The following is a 12,851-nucleotide window of genomic DNA, read 5'->3' on the forward strand; positions in this document are numbered from 1 at the left end:
GTACCACTAGTACCCTGGAGTCAGTGTGACAACCAGAGATTCCTCTACACATTTCCAAATACTTCTTGGGGCCGGGAGGATCCAGCCCTGGCGGAGGGCCACTGCTCAGGAACTTGACAGTGAGTTAGTGAAGGAAGGCCATCCTCTAAATCCATATAGAAATTGGTGGCTTAGAACTTGGAAGTCATGTTTGCCCTAGAAATGTGCAAAATGATGCTTCGGTTGCTGAGCTAGGCACCGGATGCCCGTAATGTACACGGCTCTCCCAAGCCGGGCCAGGGCTGAAGCACACACACCACCATGGCAGTTTTGAACGTGCTAGTGAGATAGTTACTTGGGAATGTCCAGAAAGCAGCCAGAATCTGGTCCTGGGGCAGATTACAGGTCAGTTCTCAAGATATGGATTTCTGATAAATCCACATTGAGGTGGGAGTTAGATTTGAGGCACAGGATCCATTCAGATCACTAAGGGAGAAGGGAGAAGGACGATAGAGAATGAATCCAGGATAAAGGCCAGGGTTCCCGGCGCGGTCTCGTCTGTGCCCCTTCATTTCCATTCCCACTGTCAACACTCGTGCGCAGCCTCAGTTTGTGCAGGACCATGCGGCAGCCTCCTGACTGTCTTCTGTTCTTCTGGTCTCTTTGCCTTCTAGAATCATTTTCTTAAAACACAGCTTTCATCATGTCCCTTCCCAGCATTCACCAGGTGCAACCGCCTCAGCCGTGCATTCTCACCCCCGCAGCCCAGCTTCCCATCAACCTGGCACTCCCGTGGTGAGCTGGCTCCACATTCTCCTTTCAAGGCTCACGGTTGCTCATCTCCTAGGCCTCACGATCCAGCTGCACAGAGCCCGCAACACACACATGCCACCTCCTCCCCGGGGATGCCCTTTGACCCTCTGTCCATTTGCAAAAACATATTCACGCTTCAAGACCCAGTTCAAGTCTCCTGTCTTGTAAAGCTTTCCCTGACGCCTGAGAGGCAAGCGGACCTTTTCCCACCTTTGTACCCACCTCCAGCTCTGTCTCTCCCACTGGAGTAGGAGTTCTCTGAGGGCAGCACCATGTCATTCCATTACCCAGTCCAGTGTGAATGGATGGGCTGGTACGACAGTGCAAAGAGGAAGTGGAATGGTTTTCCCCAAGCCTGGCCATGGGTCCACTTGAGACACTTTTAACTGCTCTCTCCCCATCAGCACTGTCTTCACATGAGAGTTCGTGAAAGAGCTAGGGAACAAGGAAAAAGGTGGAGAGCCAAGGCAAGAGACAGGCCAGGGGGCAAAATGGAGGTGCGAGCAGAGGCTGAGAGGATGACAGAGGAAGGGGGAGCAAAGGTCTGCTTCCACAGCTTACATATATAAGGGATTCAAATAACCTGAAATGGAATAAGAACAGATTTGGGATTCTGCAAATGAAAGCAGCTGCTTAGGCAGGTCAGCTGAATGTTCAGTTAATTAATAGGCATTAGTGCCCTTCAGTGCCAAGCTGTGCATGGAACCGTGCCCTGCTGGGATCAAATGCCAGCTAAGCAGACCGCACAGTTATTAAAGAGCAGAAAAACAGCATCCACGTGAAAGAGGTGAAGAATTCCTCCGACAGCTCTTCTTAAGGGCAGCCGGCTTCCTTGGAGCCCCACAGTTGCCCCATAGAAAAGTGGGCATAAGAAGAAAACGAGCATGTAGTGAGTGGCTGGCATCCCAGAGACCACACAGACACGTTTTACACACATGAGCTCATTCAAGCCTTAATGTAACTCTGTGAGGTAGGTATTGTCCCTATTTCACAGATTAGAAAATTGAGGTTCTGGGAAGATTACGAATCTTACCCAAGGTCACACAGCTTGAAAGTCCTGGATCCAGGATTCCAATGCAGACCACCCCCTCCCCAGTTGGCCGCACTTTGCTCCCCAGTCTTGCTGACTTTGGTTGTGGGGCTGATGTCTTTGGATTGATTTCTTTGAACATAAACAAAATCCCATTAATTTTTCCTGGCTGTGGAATGAACCCTCAGAATCATGTGCTGTTCTCCCGTTTCCAGCTGGGTGCCTTTGCTGGTGGCTCACAGATAGGAGGCAGAAGTTCTTATCCGGAGACTCAACAGTGCTCACCCCGAAATGCCAGGGTGCTTTGGTTCCCAGAAGATACTTCAGGCGGGGGGCTTTCTGTCTATGGGACCAAGTTTCCTATTTTCTCTTCCTCCCAGCGATCTGCCCACAGGTGATGGTTGCCTGCTTTCCCAGGCAGATTGAAAAATCCTTAGCAAAACCATGGTACCTTTGAGACGTTGCCCACACTGTTCTGACTGCTTCTGGGTCCATCCGTATCTGCTCAGTGGTTCATGGACGTGATCTGTCTGCTGCCAGCCTGTGAGTGATTGTGAGCAAAGGACAGGAGGTACGGACAGGGCAGGCATGGTGGAGTAGGTGTGCTCGGAAAATCAATGACATTAGTTTTCTGCAGTTTTTCTGGAGTCAAGTATAGTCTGGCAACCTTTTGGGCTGGGCCATTGGCCTAGAGTTGTGTCCCACACAAGCTATGGGCTCCTGGGATTATGCTGAATGCAGGGCCTTCTGACATCTTGTGGAATAACGTTTTCAGTGGTATACAATGACAAGCAGGGTAACAAGTCTCTGGTTTGGGCTTTTGCTCTGGTGATTTTAGTGAACAAGATTTTTCTGCACGACCTTCAAAATCCATGTAGAATCTGATCACTTCTCACTACCCCTACTGCTATCCCCCTATTCCAAGCCACCGTCTTCTCTTGAGTGTCACCAGTCTCCTAAAGTGATGCTGTTAAAACATAGTGTGAGTATGTCAGTGTTTTACTCAACAGTCTCCAATTGCTTCATGTCAATTGTGTTTATGGTAATCTGCAGGGCGCTCATGATGTGTCCCCCACCCCCTTGACATCACCCCAAACATCCCTCCATCACCTCCTCCATTGCAGCACATTAGTCTCCTTAAGCTTTGCAGGCACACTGTGGCAGTCAGGATGCTGGCAGAGAGTAGTTATGGGAACTGGACAAGGCGAGCTGTGGTGTTCGGTAAAGGGATGCAGCCACCTGTGATGAACCTGCACACACAGAGCTGATGAAAAATCTCACTTTCTTTTCCCTTCTGATGTCTTTGCAGGTGCCTCCCATTGGTCAAGCCTAACCCGAAGCCAGAGGGCAAGGGGACCTGTTGATGCAGTCCATACAGGTCAGCCTGCCTGGGCACAAAGCTGGGTGGGCAAGGGTAAAGAAGATCTGGAGGGGCACCTGGAAAATATCCAGAACCACTGGATAGCTCTGTAGCTAGCTGGCTCCCTCACTTCCTTCTCGGTGAGGGCTTCTCTGGCACTATTGCTAAATTTCAAGCCCCAGAAGCCCTCCTTCCATGCTGGGTTGTTTTTTTGTTTGTTTGTTTGTTTTTATAGCAGTTAATACTGCCTAGCATATAATGTATTTATCTGGCCTCCATGAGGGCAGGGACTTTGTTGTATTCACTGCTTTTATCAGTGCCTATAATATAGTAGGTGCTCACTAAATATAAGGTGAATGAATGAACAAATGCACTCTTCGGAGCCACCCTAGACTGAGTCTGCTGTCAGTCAGACACAGCTGGGTGTAGGTGTCTGATGGTTATTCATGCCTGCTGCTCTCAGGTTCCTCTAGACAAGCACAACTGCTGCCATGTTTTAAAGTCAGAGGCTGGGGAAGCCTTTGCTCTCCCAGCATTGAAACTTGCATGACTGTTTGTCAACTTGAACCTTATGGAAATTGTTGTTGCATTGATTAGCATGGCCTTCGCTTTGTTGTTTTTTAAATTGTCAGAAGCAGGGAGTAGATTCACAGTCACGGGGAGACTGGCTCTTCCAGGTGGCACTTCCATACCTCAAGGGTAATTAATGCTTGTGGGCCGGTTTCTAAAGTACGTAGGCTTGGGAGCCATTTCCTTGAAGCTCAAGGGCAGGGGGCCGTGAGCTGGGTCTCCTGACCACAGTGGTGATGAAACAGGGCTAGGTCAGATCAGGACAAGCAAAAACAGGTTCGAATTCCTAGAACACTGTAGCTGTGTCCAGGATAATATTTTTACTCTACAAGTAGCATATGAATATATTCTCATTGTGGAAGAAACCAAACAATCCAGCTACAGTTAAAATTCTCTTTGCTCCCCAACTCCACTCCCCAGAGGTAACCACTGTTATCAGTACAGAATGCCCTCTTCCAAACCGTTTTCCATATGTACATAATTCGGTTCTGTGCGGGTATTTAAAAATAAATGGTATCACACAGTGTACTCCTGTACTGATTTCTGACTTGCTTTTTTCACTCAGTAATACGTCTTGGAAACGTTGCCATGTTATAACACTTGGACCTCACTCATTCTTTTTTTTTTTTTTTATTAAATTTATTGGGGTGACAATTGTTAGTAAAATTACATAAATTTCAGGTGTACAATTCTGTATTACATCATCTATAAATCCCATTGTGTGTTCACCACCCAGAGTCAGTTCTCCTTCCATCACCATATATTCGATCCCCCTTACCCTCATCTCCCACCCCCCACCCCCCACCCCCCTCACTCATTCTTTTTAAATTAAACTTTGTATTTTGAGATAATTGTAGCTTCGCGTGCAATTTAAGAAATAATACAGAAAGATTCCATATACCCTTCACCCAGTTTTGCTCAGTGGCAACCTCTGCAAAACTCCAGTACAATGTCACAAGCACCATTAGTGACATCTCAAGACATGAGATTTTCATCACCACAAGGGTCCTTCAAGTTGCCCTTTCACAGCCACCCCACATCCCTCCCACTCCCACCTTCTCCTTAACACCTGGCACTCACTAATCTGCCTCTGTTTCTAAAATTATGTCATTTCAATGTTATATACATGGAATCATATAGTATTATTTGTTTCCTTCAGTCAGCATCATTATCTGCAGATTCATCTAGGCCGTTGTACGTGTCAACAGTCTTTTCTGTTTTGTTGCTGAGTAGTTCCACAGGTAACGTATCCACTCGCTCCTTGAAGGACCTCTGGGTTGTTTCCTTGGGGCTATTATGAATAAAGCTGCTATGAACAATCATGTAACAGGTTTTTATGAGGACAGACATTTTCATTTCTCTGGCATAAATGTTCAAGAGTGCAATTGCTGGGTCATATGGTAGTTGCAAGTTTAGCTTTTGAAGTAACTTGCCAAACTGTTTTCCAGAATGGCCGTGCCATCTCACATTCCCACCAGCAGTGTGTGAAGGACCCAGTTTCTCTGCATCCTCACCAGCATTTGGTGTGGTCACTACTTTTTTTTTTTTTTTAGCTATTCTGATAGGTACCGTAGTGATATCTTATTATGGTTTTAATTTGCATGTCCCTAATGGCAAGTGATTGAACACTTTTTCATATACTTACTTGCCATCCATATATCCTTTTCAGTGAATTGTCTGTTCATGTCATTTTTGGATTGTTAAGTACGAGATCTAGCTTATATGCCTAGCTCTAGATTCCAAACCCTTTCCTTTTTCTGAAAATTTTATAGTTTTAAATTTTACATGTAAGTTTGCTATGCATTTTTCCAGCTTTATTGACATATAATTGACATATAGTATATAAGTTTAGGCATGCAATGCAATGATTTGATACACATATATATTGCCAAATGATTACAATAAGATTAGTTTGTGATGCATTTTAAATTGATTTTTTTATGAGTTATGGAACAGACTGTATTAGTTTCCTCACACTGCCGTAACAGATTGCCATAAATCTGGTAGCTTAAAACAACAGAAATTTATTTCCTCATGGTTCTGGAGACCAGTCTGAGGTCAAGGTGTCAGCAGGGCCACCTCCCTCTGGGGGTTATGGGGTAGGGTCCTTCCTGCCTCTTCCATATCTGCCTCCATCTTCACATCACCTTCTCCTCTGTGTATGTCTTCTCTCTGTGTGTCTATTTCCTAAAGGTATGCGTCATTGCATTTAGTGCCTACTTGGATAATCCAGAATAATCTCCTCCTCTCAAGATCCTTGACTTAATTACATCTACAAACACCTGTTTTCTAGTTAAGGTCCCATTCACAGGTTCTGGGGATAAGGACATGGACATATCTTTTGGGGGGCTACTATTCAACCCACTGCAGAAGTCAAGCTTTACTTTTTGCCTGTGTCCGATAGCTCCAGCATCATTTGAAAAGGCCATTTTCTTCCATTGAATTGCTTTTGCACCTTTACTGAAAATTAGGTGGGCATTATTTGTGTTGATCTCCTTCTGGGTTCTTTGTTCCATTGATCGATGTGTTTATCCCTCCAGCATGACCAGACAGTCTTGATTACTGTAGCTACATAATAACTTTTGAAATTGGGTAGAGTGGTTCTACTTTCTTCTTCTTTTTTATTATTAGTTTCAGGTGTACAAAACAATGTACTAGTTAGACATTTACACACCCTCACAAAGTGATAACCCCCTTCCCCCAATCTACTACCCATCTGACATCGTGTAGAGCTATTACAATTCCATTGACTCTGTTCCCTATGCTGTACTCCACATCCTGTGACTATATATATATATTAAATTATAGTTGACATACAATATTATTCAGCTTCCGCTTCAGGTGTACAGTGCAGTGGTCAAGCATCTACACCATCCATGAAGTGGTCTTTAGTTGCAGGGGTTGCTGCCCACCTTCCCTTGCGGGATTCGAGGAATTGAACCGGCAACCTTGTGGTTGAGAGCCCACTGGCCCATGTGGGAATCGAATCGGCAGCCTTCGGAGTTAGGAGCACAGAGCTCTAACCGCCTGAGCCACCAGGCCGGCCCTACCATATAAATTTTAGAATAAGTTTGTCCATGTCTAAAATATCCTCCTGGAATTTTGGTAGGAATTGCACTAAGCCTGTATATAAACTTATGGAGAATTGACATCTTCACTATGTTGAATCTTCTAATCTATGAGCATGGTATATTTCTCAATTTATTTAAGTCTTTGAATTCTTTCATCAGCATCTTGTAGTTTTGAGCATACATGTCCTATGCATGTCTTGTTACATTTACACTTAAATAGTTCATTTTGAACAATTATAAATGGTATTGCATTTTTTAAAAAAGATTTTATTGGGGAAAGGGAACAGGACTTTATTGGGGAACAGTGTGTACTTCCAGGACTTTTTTTTTCCCAAGTCAATTTGTTGTCCTTTCAATCTAGTTGTGGAGGGTGCAGCTCAGCTCCAGGTCCAGTTGCCATTGCTAGTTGCAGGGGGTGCTGCCCACCATCCCTTGTGGGAGTCGAGGAGTCGAACCGGCAACCTTGTGGTTGAGAGGATGCGTTCCAACCAAATGAGCCATCCGGGAGGTCAGTGGCAGCTCAGCTCAAGGTGCCATGTTTAATCTTAGTTGCAGGGGGCAGAGCCCACCATCCCTTGCGGGACTCGAGGAGTTGAACCAGCACCCTTGTGGTTGAGAGCCCACTGGCCCATGTGGGAATCGAACCGGCAGCCTTTGGAGTTAGGAGCATGGAGCTCTAACTGCCTGAGCCACTGGGCCGGCCCTGGTATTGCATTTTTAATTTTGGCGTCCATTCATTCATTGCTAATATAGAGAAATACAATTTATCTTGTATCCTTCAACCTTGCTGAACTTACTTACAGTTCTAGGAATTGTTTTGTAGTTCCTTGGGGTTTTCTACATACACCATCATGTCATCTCCAAATAGGGACAGGTTTATTACTTCCTTTTCAATTTTATGCCTTTCATTTCCTTTTCTTGCCTGATCTTACCAGCTAGAACTTCCAGCATTATGTTGAATTAGAGTGGTGAGTGCAGACATCCTTGCTTTGTTCCCAATCTGAGGAGGAAAGCATTCAGTCTTCCACCATTAAGGTTAGTGTCAGCTATAAGTTTTCTGTAGATGCTCTTTTTCAAATTGAGGAAATTCCTTTCTTTTCCTAGTTCTGGGAGGAATTTTTTTTTTTTTAATCATAATGGGTGTTGTTTTTGTTAAGTGCTTTTTCTGCATTGATTGACATGATCATGTGATTATTTTTTAGTCTGTTAATATGATAGCTTGCCTTGATTTATTTTCAGATATTAAAACTGTCTTGCACCTGTGGAATAGACCCCACTTGATAATGATGTATAATTCTTACATGTTACTGAATTCTATTTGCTAATGTTGTATTGAGGAGTTTTGCTTCTATGTTCATGAGGGATGTTGGTCTATAGTTTTCTTTTTTGTTTATGTCATCTGATGTTTGCATCAACATAATACTAGCTTCATAAAATAAATTGGGAAGTAGTTTCTCCTCTTCCATTTTCTGGAAGAGATTGTGTAGAATTAGTGTTAAATCTTTAAACATTTGGTGGTAACCATGGGACCTGGAGGTTTCCTTTTTGGGAGTTTTGAATTGAATTCAATTAGACTTTCTTAATAGTTATAGGGCTGTTCAAATCATCTATTTCCTATTGAGTGTTTTGGGAGTTTGAAACTAAGCAATTGGTTAGTTTCACTAAAATTCTCAGAGTGTGCAGAGTTGTTCTTAGGATTCCCTTATTATCCTTTTGATGTCTGAAGGGTCTGTAGTGATACTTGTTTTGTTCCTGGTATTAGTAATTTGTGGTTTTTCCTTTGTAAGTCTTACCAGAGTTTGATAATTTTACTGATGTTTTCAAAGAACCAGCTTTTTGTTTCATTGATTTTCTCTAATTGTTTTCCTTTTCAATATTATATATTTCTGTTCTTATTTTAATTTCCTTTCTCTGTTTGCTTTGGCTTTATTTTATTTATTATTTATTTTATTTTAGCTTTATTATTCTTTTTCTAGTTTCTTAAAGTAGGAACTTAAATTACTAATTGGACCTTTTTTCCAGTATAAACATTTTATGCTATAAATTTCCCTTTAAAATTGCTTCCCACAAATTTGTTTGCTTTAGTTACATCCCACAAAATTTGCTGTTATATTTTAATTTTCATTCAGTTCAGCGTATTTTTTAAATTTCTAAAAAAAAAAATTTCTCTTGAGATTTCATCTTTGACCCATGGATGTTTTAGAAGTACTGTTTATTTTTTAAGTGTTTAGGTATTTTCCTCTTATCATTCTATTATTATTGATTTCTAGTTTGATTCCATTGTGGTCACAGATTTAGTCAATTTTATGTTTTTAATGTTTTTCAATTGTTTTTAATATGTTGAGGTTTGTTTTATGGCACAGGATATGGGCTATCTTGGTCAATGTTCCGTGAGTACTTGAAAAGAACATCAATTCTTCTGTTGTTGGATGGAGTGTTCTATAAATATTAAATTCGATCCTGTTGGTTGAGAGTGTTGTTGAGTTCTTCTATATCCTTGCTGATTTTCTGTCTAATAGGTCTATACCAGTTCCCCACTCAGCCTTCTCTGACACCACCCTAGTGGGGAGGTTTGGGGCACCTGGTTACACTTTAGCAAGGGTGGAAATCTACGTTTTCAACCCTTCCTTTGTAGGTGGGGTTGGGGACGAGGACACATTTTTTATTCCTGTGGTATTTGGCTGGAGTAGAGCAGTTATTGTCTAAAATTTTCTGTCTTACCTCCTTTTCTGGTCCTTTGGTTAGAGAGACGGGCTGTTTTGTTTTTGTTTTTTGTCTCGCACCTGTTAGTGTTTCCAGGTTGCAAGCTTTTTGAGCTTTGACTCTGGGATATACGAGGCAAAACAGAAATCCAGGGAACTTAGCACCATGTCATTCCTTGAGTCCTGAGGTCTCTTGCTAGCATACCTCTTTTCTCCACCTTTCAGAATCTTTTTGTGTTTGTTTTATTTATAATGTTCAGTGGTTTTAGTTGTAGTTATTGTTTTAGTTTTACTGAGTGACAGGAATAGGGGAAAGTATATCTACTCCATCTTCCTAGAAGCAGAAGTCCTAATTATTCCTTTAAATATTACATAATTATGTAGAGTATAGCTTTTACGAGAGTTTATTTAACTATTTACCTATTTGAGGAACACAGGTTGTTTCTAAAATTTGCTGGCTGACATTTCAATAAACATTTATACATGTGCAAGAGTTTCTTTAGCATAGATGCTAAGAAGTGGAGTTAATGTGTAATAGGGGATGTGTATTTTACATACTAATAGATGCTGCCAAATTCTTACCTGAAATGGCTGTACTCCACCCAGCAGTGTATGAGAGTAGCAGTGTTGCTCACCTCCATGCCAATACTTGATGCAATCAAACTTTTAATTACCAGTGTGATGGGTGAAAGATGGTATCTGATGGTTGTATTCATTTGCCCGTCTTTTATTTCTAGAGATTGAGCATTTTTTCAAATGTCTATTGGCCATTTGTAACTCTTCTTCTGAATTGACCGACCATATATTTTGCCATATTTCTTTTGAGTTTTTCCCTTTTTTATTGACCTACACAAATTATATATATTAATTAGTTTTTATCTAATATATGTTGAAAATAATATATTTCTTCCAGTTTATCATATGTCTTTTTTTTTTTTTTAATTAAATTTATTGGGGTGAGAATTGTTAGTAAAATTACATAGATTTCAGGTGTACAATTCTGTATTACATCATCTATATATCCCATTGTGTGTTCACCACCCAGAGTCAGTTCTCCTTCCATCACCATATATTCGATCCCCCTTACCCTATCATATGTCTTTTAACTTTATTTATGGTGTCTTTTAGCTAAGAAATTTTTTTGATGTAGATTCAAATTTATCAACCATTCCTTGATGGCTTTTGTGTTGTGTAAAAAGGATTTCTCTACACCAAAGTCACAAATATACATACCTGCATACTTCTCATTATATATATATATATATATATATATATATATATATATATATATATATATATATATATATATATATAAATTTAGTTGTTTGAGCTATCTGGAGTGTGCGTGTGTGTGTGCGCACGCACATGCATGCGTGTAGTATAAGATAGGGATCTAATTTAGTTTTTTTCCAAATGGAAAGCCAATTGTTCTAACACTATTAAATAGCCCATATTTTCAGCATTGCCTTGTAAATGACGCGTATTATTTATTTAATATCTTTGCATGAGCTGGTTTGGGGGCTCTCTGTTCTCTTTCACTATTTACTTGTCTATTTCTGTGCCAATACCACACCCTATTAATTATTATATATTTGATACCGTGTATAATAAATCATTCTTTATTGTCCTTTTCCCCAAAACATTGTTTTAGATTTTCTTGTATATATCCTTTCTCTTTCATATGGATGTTCAAATGAGTTTGTCAGATTCTGCGAAAAATTCCTATGGAACAGACAATAGTGTAGTGGTTACCAGAGGGTAAGGGGGGAGGGGGGTGGTACAGGAGGGTAAGGGGGATGAAATATATGGTGATGGAAGGAGAACTGACTCTGGGTGGTGAACACACAATGGGATTTATAGATGATGTAATACAGAATTGTACACCTGAAATCTATGTAGTTTTACTAACAATTGTCACCCCAATAAATTTTAGTTAAAAAAAATTCCTGTGGAGATTTGATTGGGATTGCAATGAGTTTATACATTAATTTAGGGAGAATTGACATCTCTCCTTTTCTCCACACAATTTTTCCTCATTTCACGAAGAACACTGGTGGCTGCCATGAAAGATGTTTAGGGTCTAAAGAAACCACACAAGCCCTGTCCCCGTAAACACAGACACGTTTGTTTCTGTGTATTTGTGAAAGCCTGTGCTTCGGGCTCTAAGGGTATTTATTAGAAACATGGGCTGGGCTCTGAACTAAGTCTGTTGTTCAGTGGTACTTCCAAAGTTGGGGGCAGCTCTTTTTCCTGATCTGAAAGAAGCAACAACACAACAAAAAACATCAAACTCTGGCTTCAAGGACGGGAGCGAGGACTGGGTGAAATAGAGAAGCAGCACGTGGTAATGTCGGGGTTTTGTATCTGGGAGAGCCCAGGACGACTGCACGTAGGCATGTTGGGGGATGGGAAGTACCAGAAATTATGAGTGCCCACCTATTCCATGCTGGCGTCTATGGGGTGGGGTCCTGAGGAACTACAGGGCCACCCATTCCCAGAAGGGTGCTCTCATTCATTGTGTATATCTATGGCACTTTGGGGAAGACAGGCTAGGTTGGTAGCTGGGCCTATTGGGCCTGATGTTCTGGACAGACCAATGTGGGTTTGGAGGTGGATCTGCCTACGTTTGGGTCCACTGCTGACATAACACTCCCCAGTTCTGTGGAGTTTCTGTCTTTGTGGGGGTGCTGATGCCTGGATAATTTACCCTTGTATAGGATGGTGTATTCATTCATTGCATGGTGTATTCATTCATTGTTACTAACTGGCAGTGGATACCAACAGCCAGTTGCACAGGTCTTGATGTGTGGCCTGGGGGTGGGAGACTGCCTCGGGGCTGCCAGAGCAGCTCAACCTACCCACTCAGGTGCTCAGGTATCTGGGCCCAGAGGGATATTCAGTAACATTAGGCTGCCTTAGAGTTCAGCTGGAGCCCTCCCAAGTTTTCTCAGGGGAGGAAGTGGTAACTGGTTTAGGTGCCCAAACCTATGTCCCATCCAGCCAACAGGATGGACACTGTCCCCAGATATTTGTATTCTTCCCCTACAAGGTCATGGTCTCCAAGGCAGGAACGAGGCCTGAGCCACCAGCACCATCTATGGACCTTAGCATGTAACAAGGCCAACAAAACGTCACTCTAATAAAGAAAGTACAGAGTGCTATGTAGATTTTAGTTACCCCACTTTTAAAAATCCGATCTGTCATTGTCTTTTCCAACCTCAGCGTCTCTTGGAGCTGTGCCTTTTCTTCCCCCCATTTCCATGACCTTGGTGCCTCTTCCTAACTCAAAGCTTTGATCATGTCCTCGGCTGTGTGTTAAAGCATCT

The 12,851-nt window shown here is 42.0% G+C and overlaps 1 protein-coding gene across 4 annotated transcripts in view; it reads left to right on the plus strand.

Moving 5' to 3' along the window:
- NHSL2 (NHS like 2) overlaps nt 1–12,851 on the plus strand; it is a 187,411-nt gene that overhangs the window by 65,818 nt on the left and 108,742 nt on the right. For all 4 annotated transcript variants that reach the window (XM_088795202.1, XM_074324037.2, XM_074324042.2 and 1 more), the window contains exon 2: nt 3,132–3,200. In XM_088795202.1, the coding sequence (XP_088651328.1) occupies nt 3,132–3,200 (69 nt within the window). The remainder of the gene's footprint in view (nt 1–3,131; nt 3,201–12,851) is intronic.

The sequence above is a fragment of the Rhinolophus sinicus genome, chromosome 18 (assembly GCF_057876585.1).
Source record: "Rhinolophus sinicus isolate RSI-liver-muscle chromosome 18, RSI-T2T, whole genome shotgun sequence".
NCBI lineage: Eukaryota > Metazoa > Chordata > Mammalia > Chiroptera > Rhinolophidae > Rhinolophus > Rhinolophus sinicus.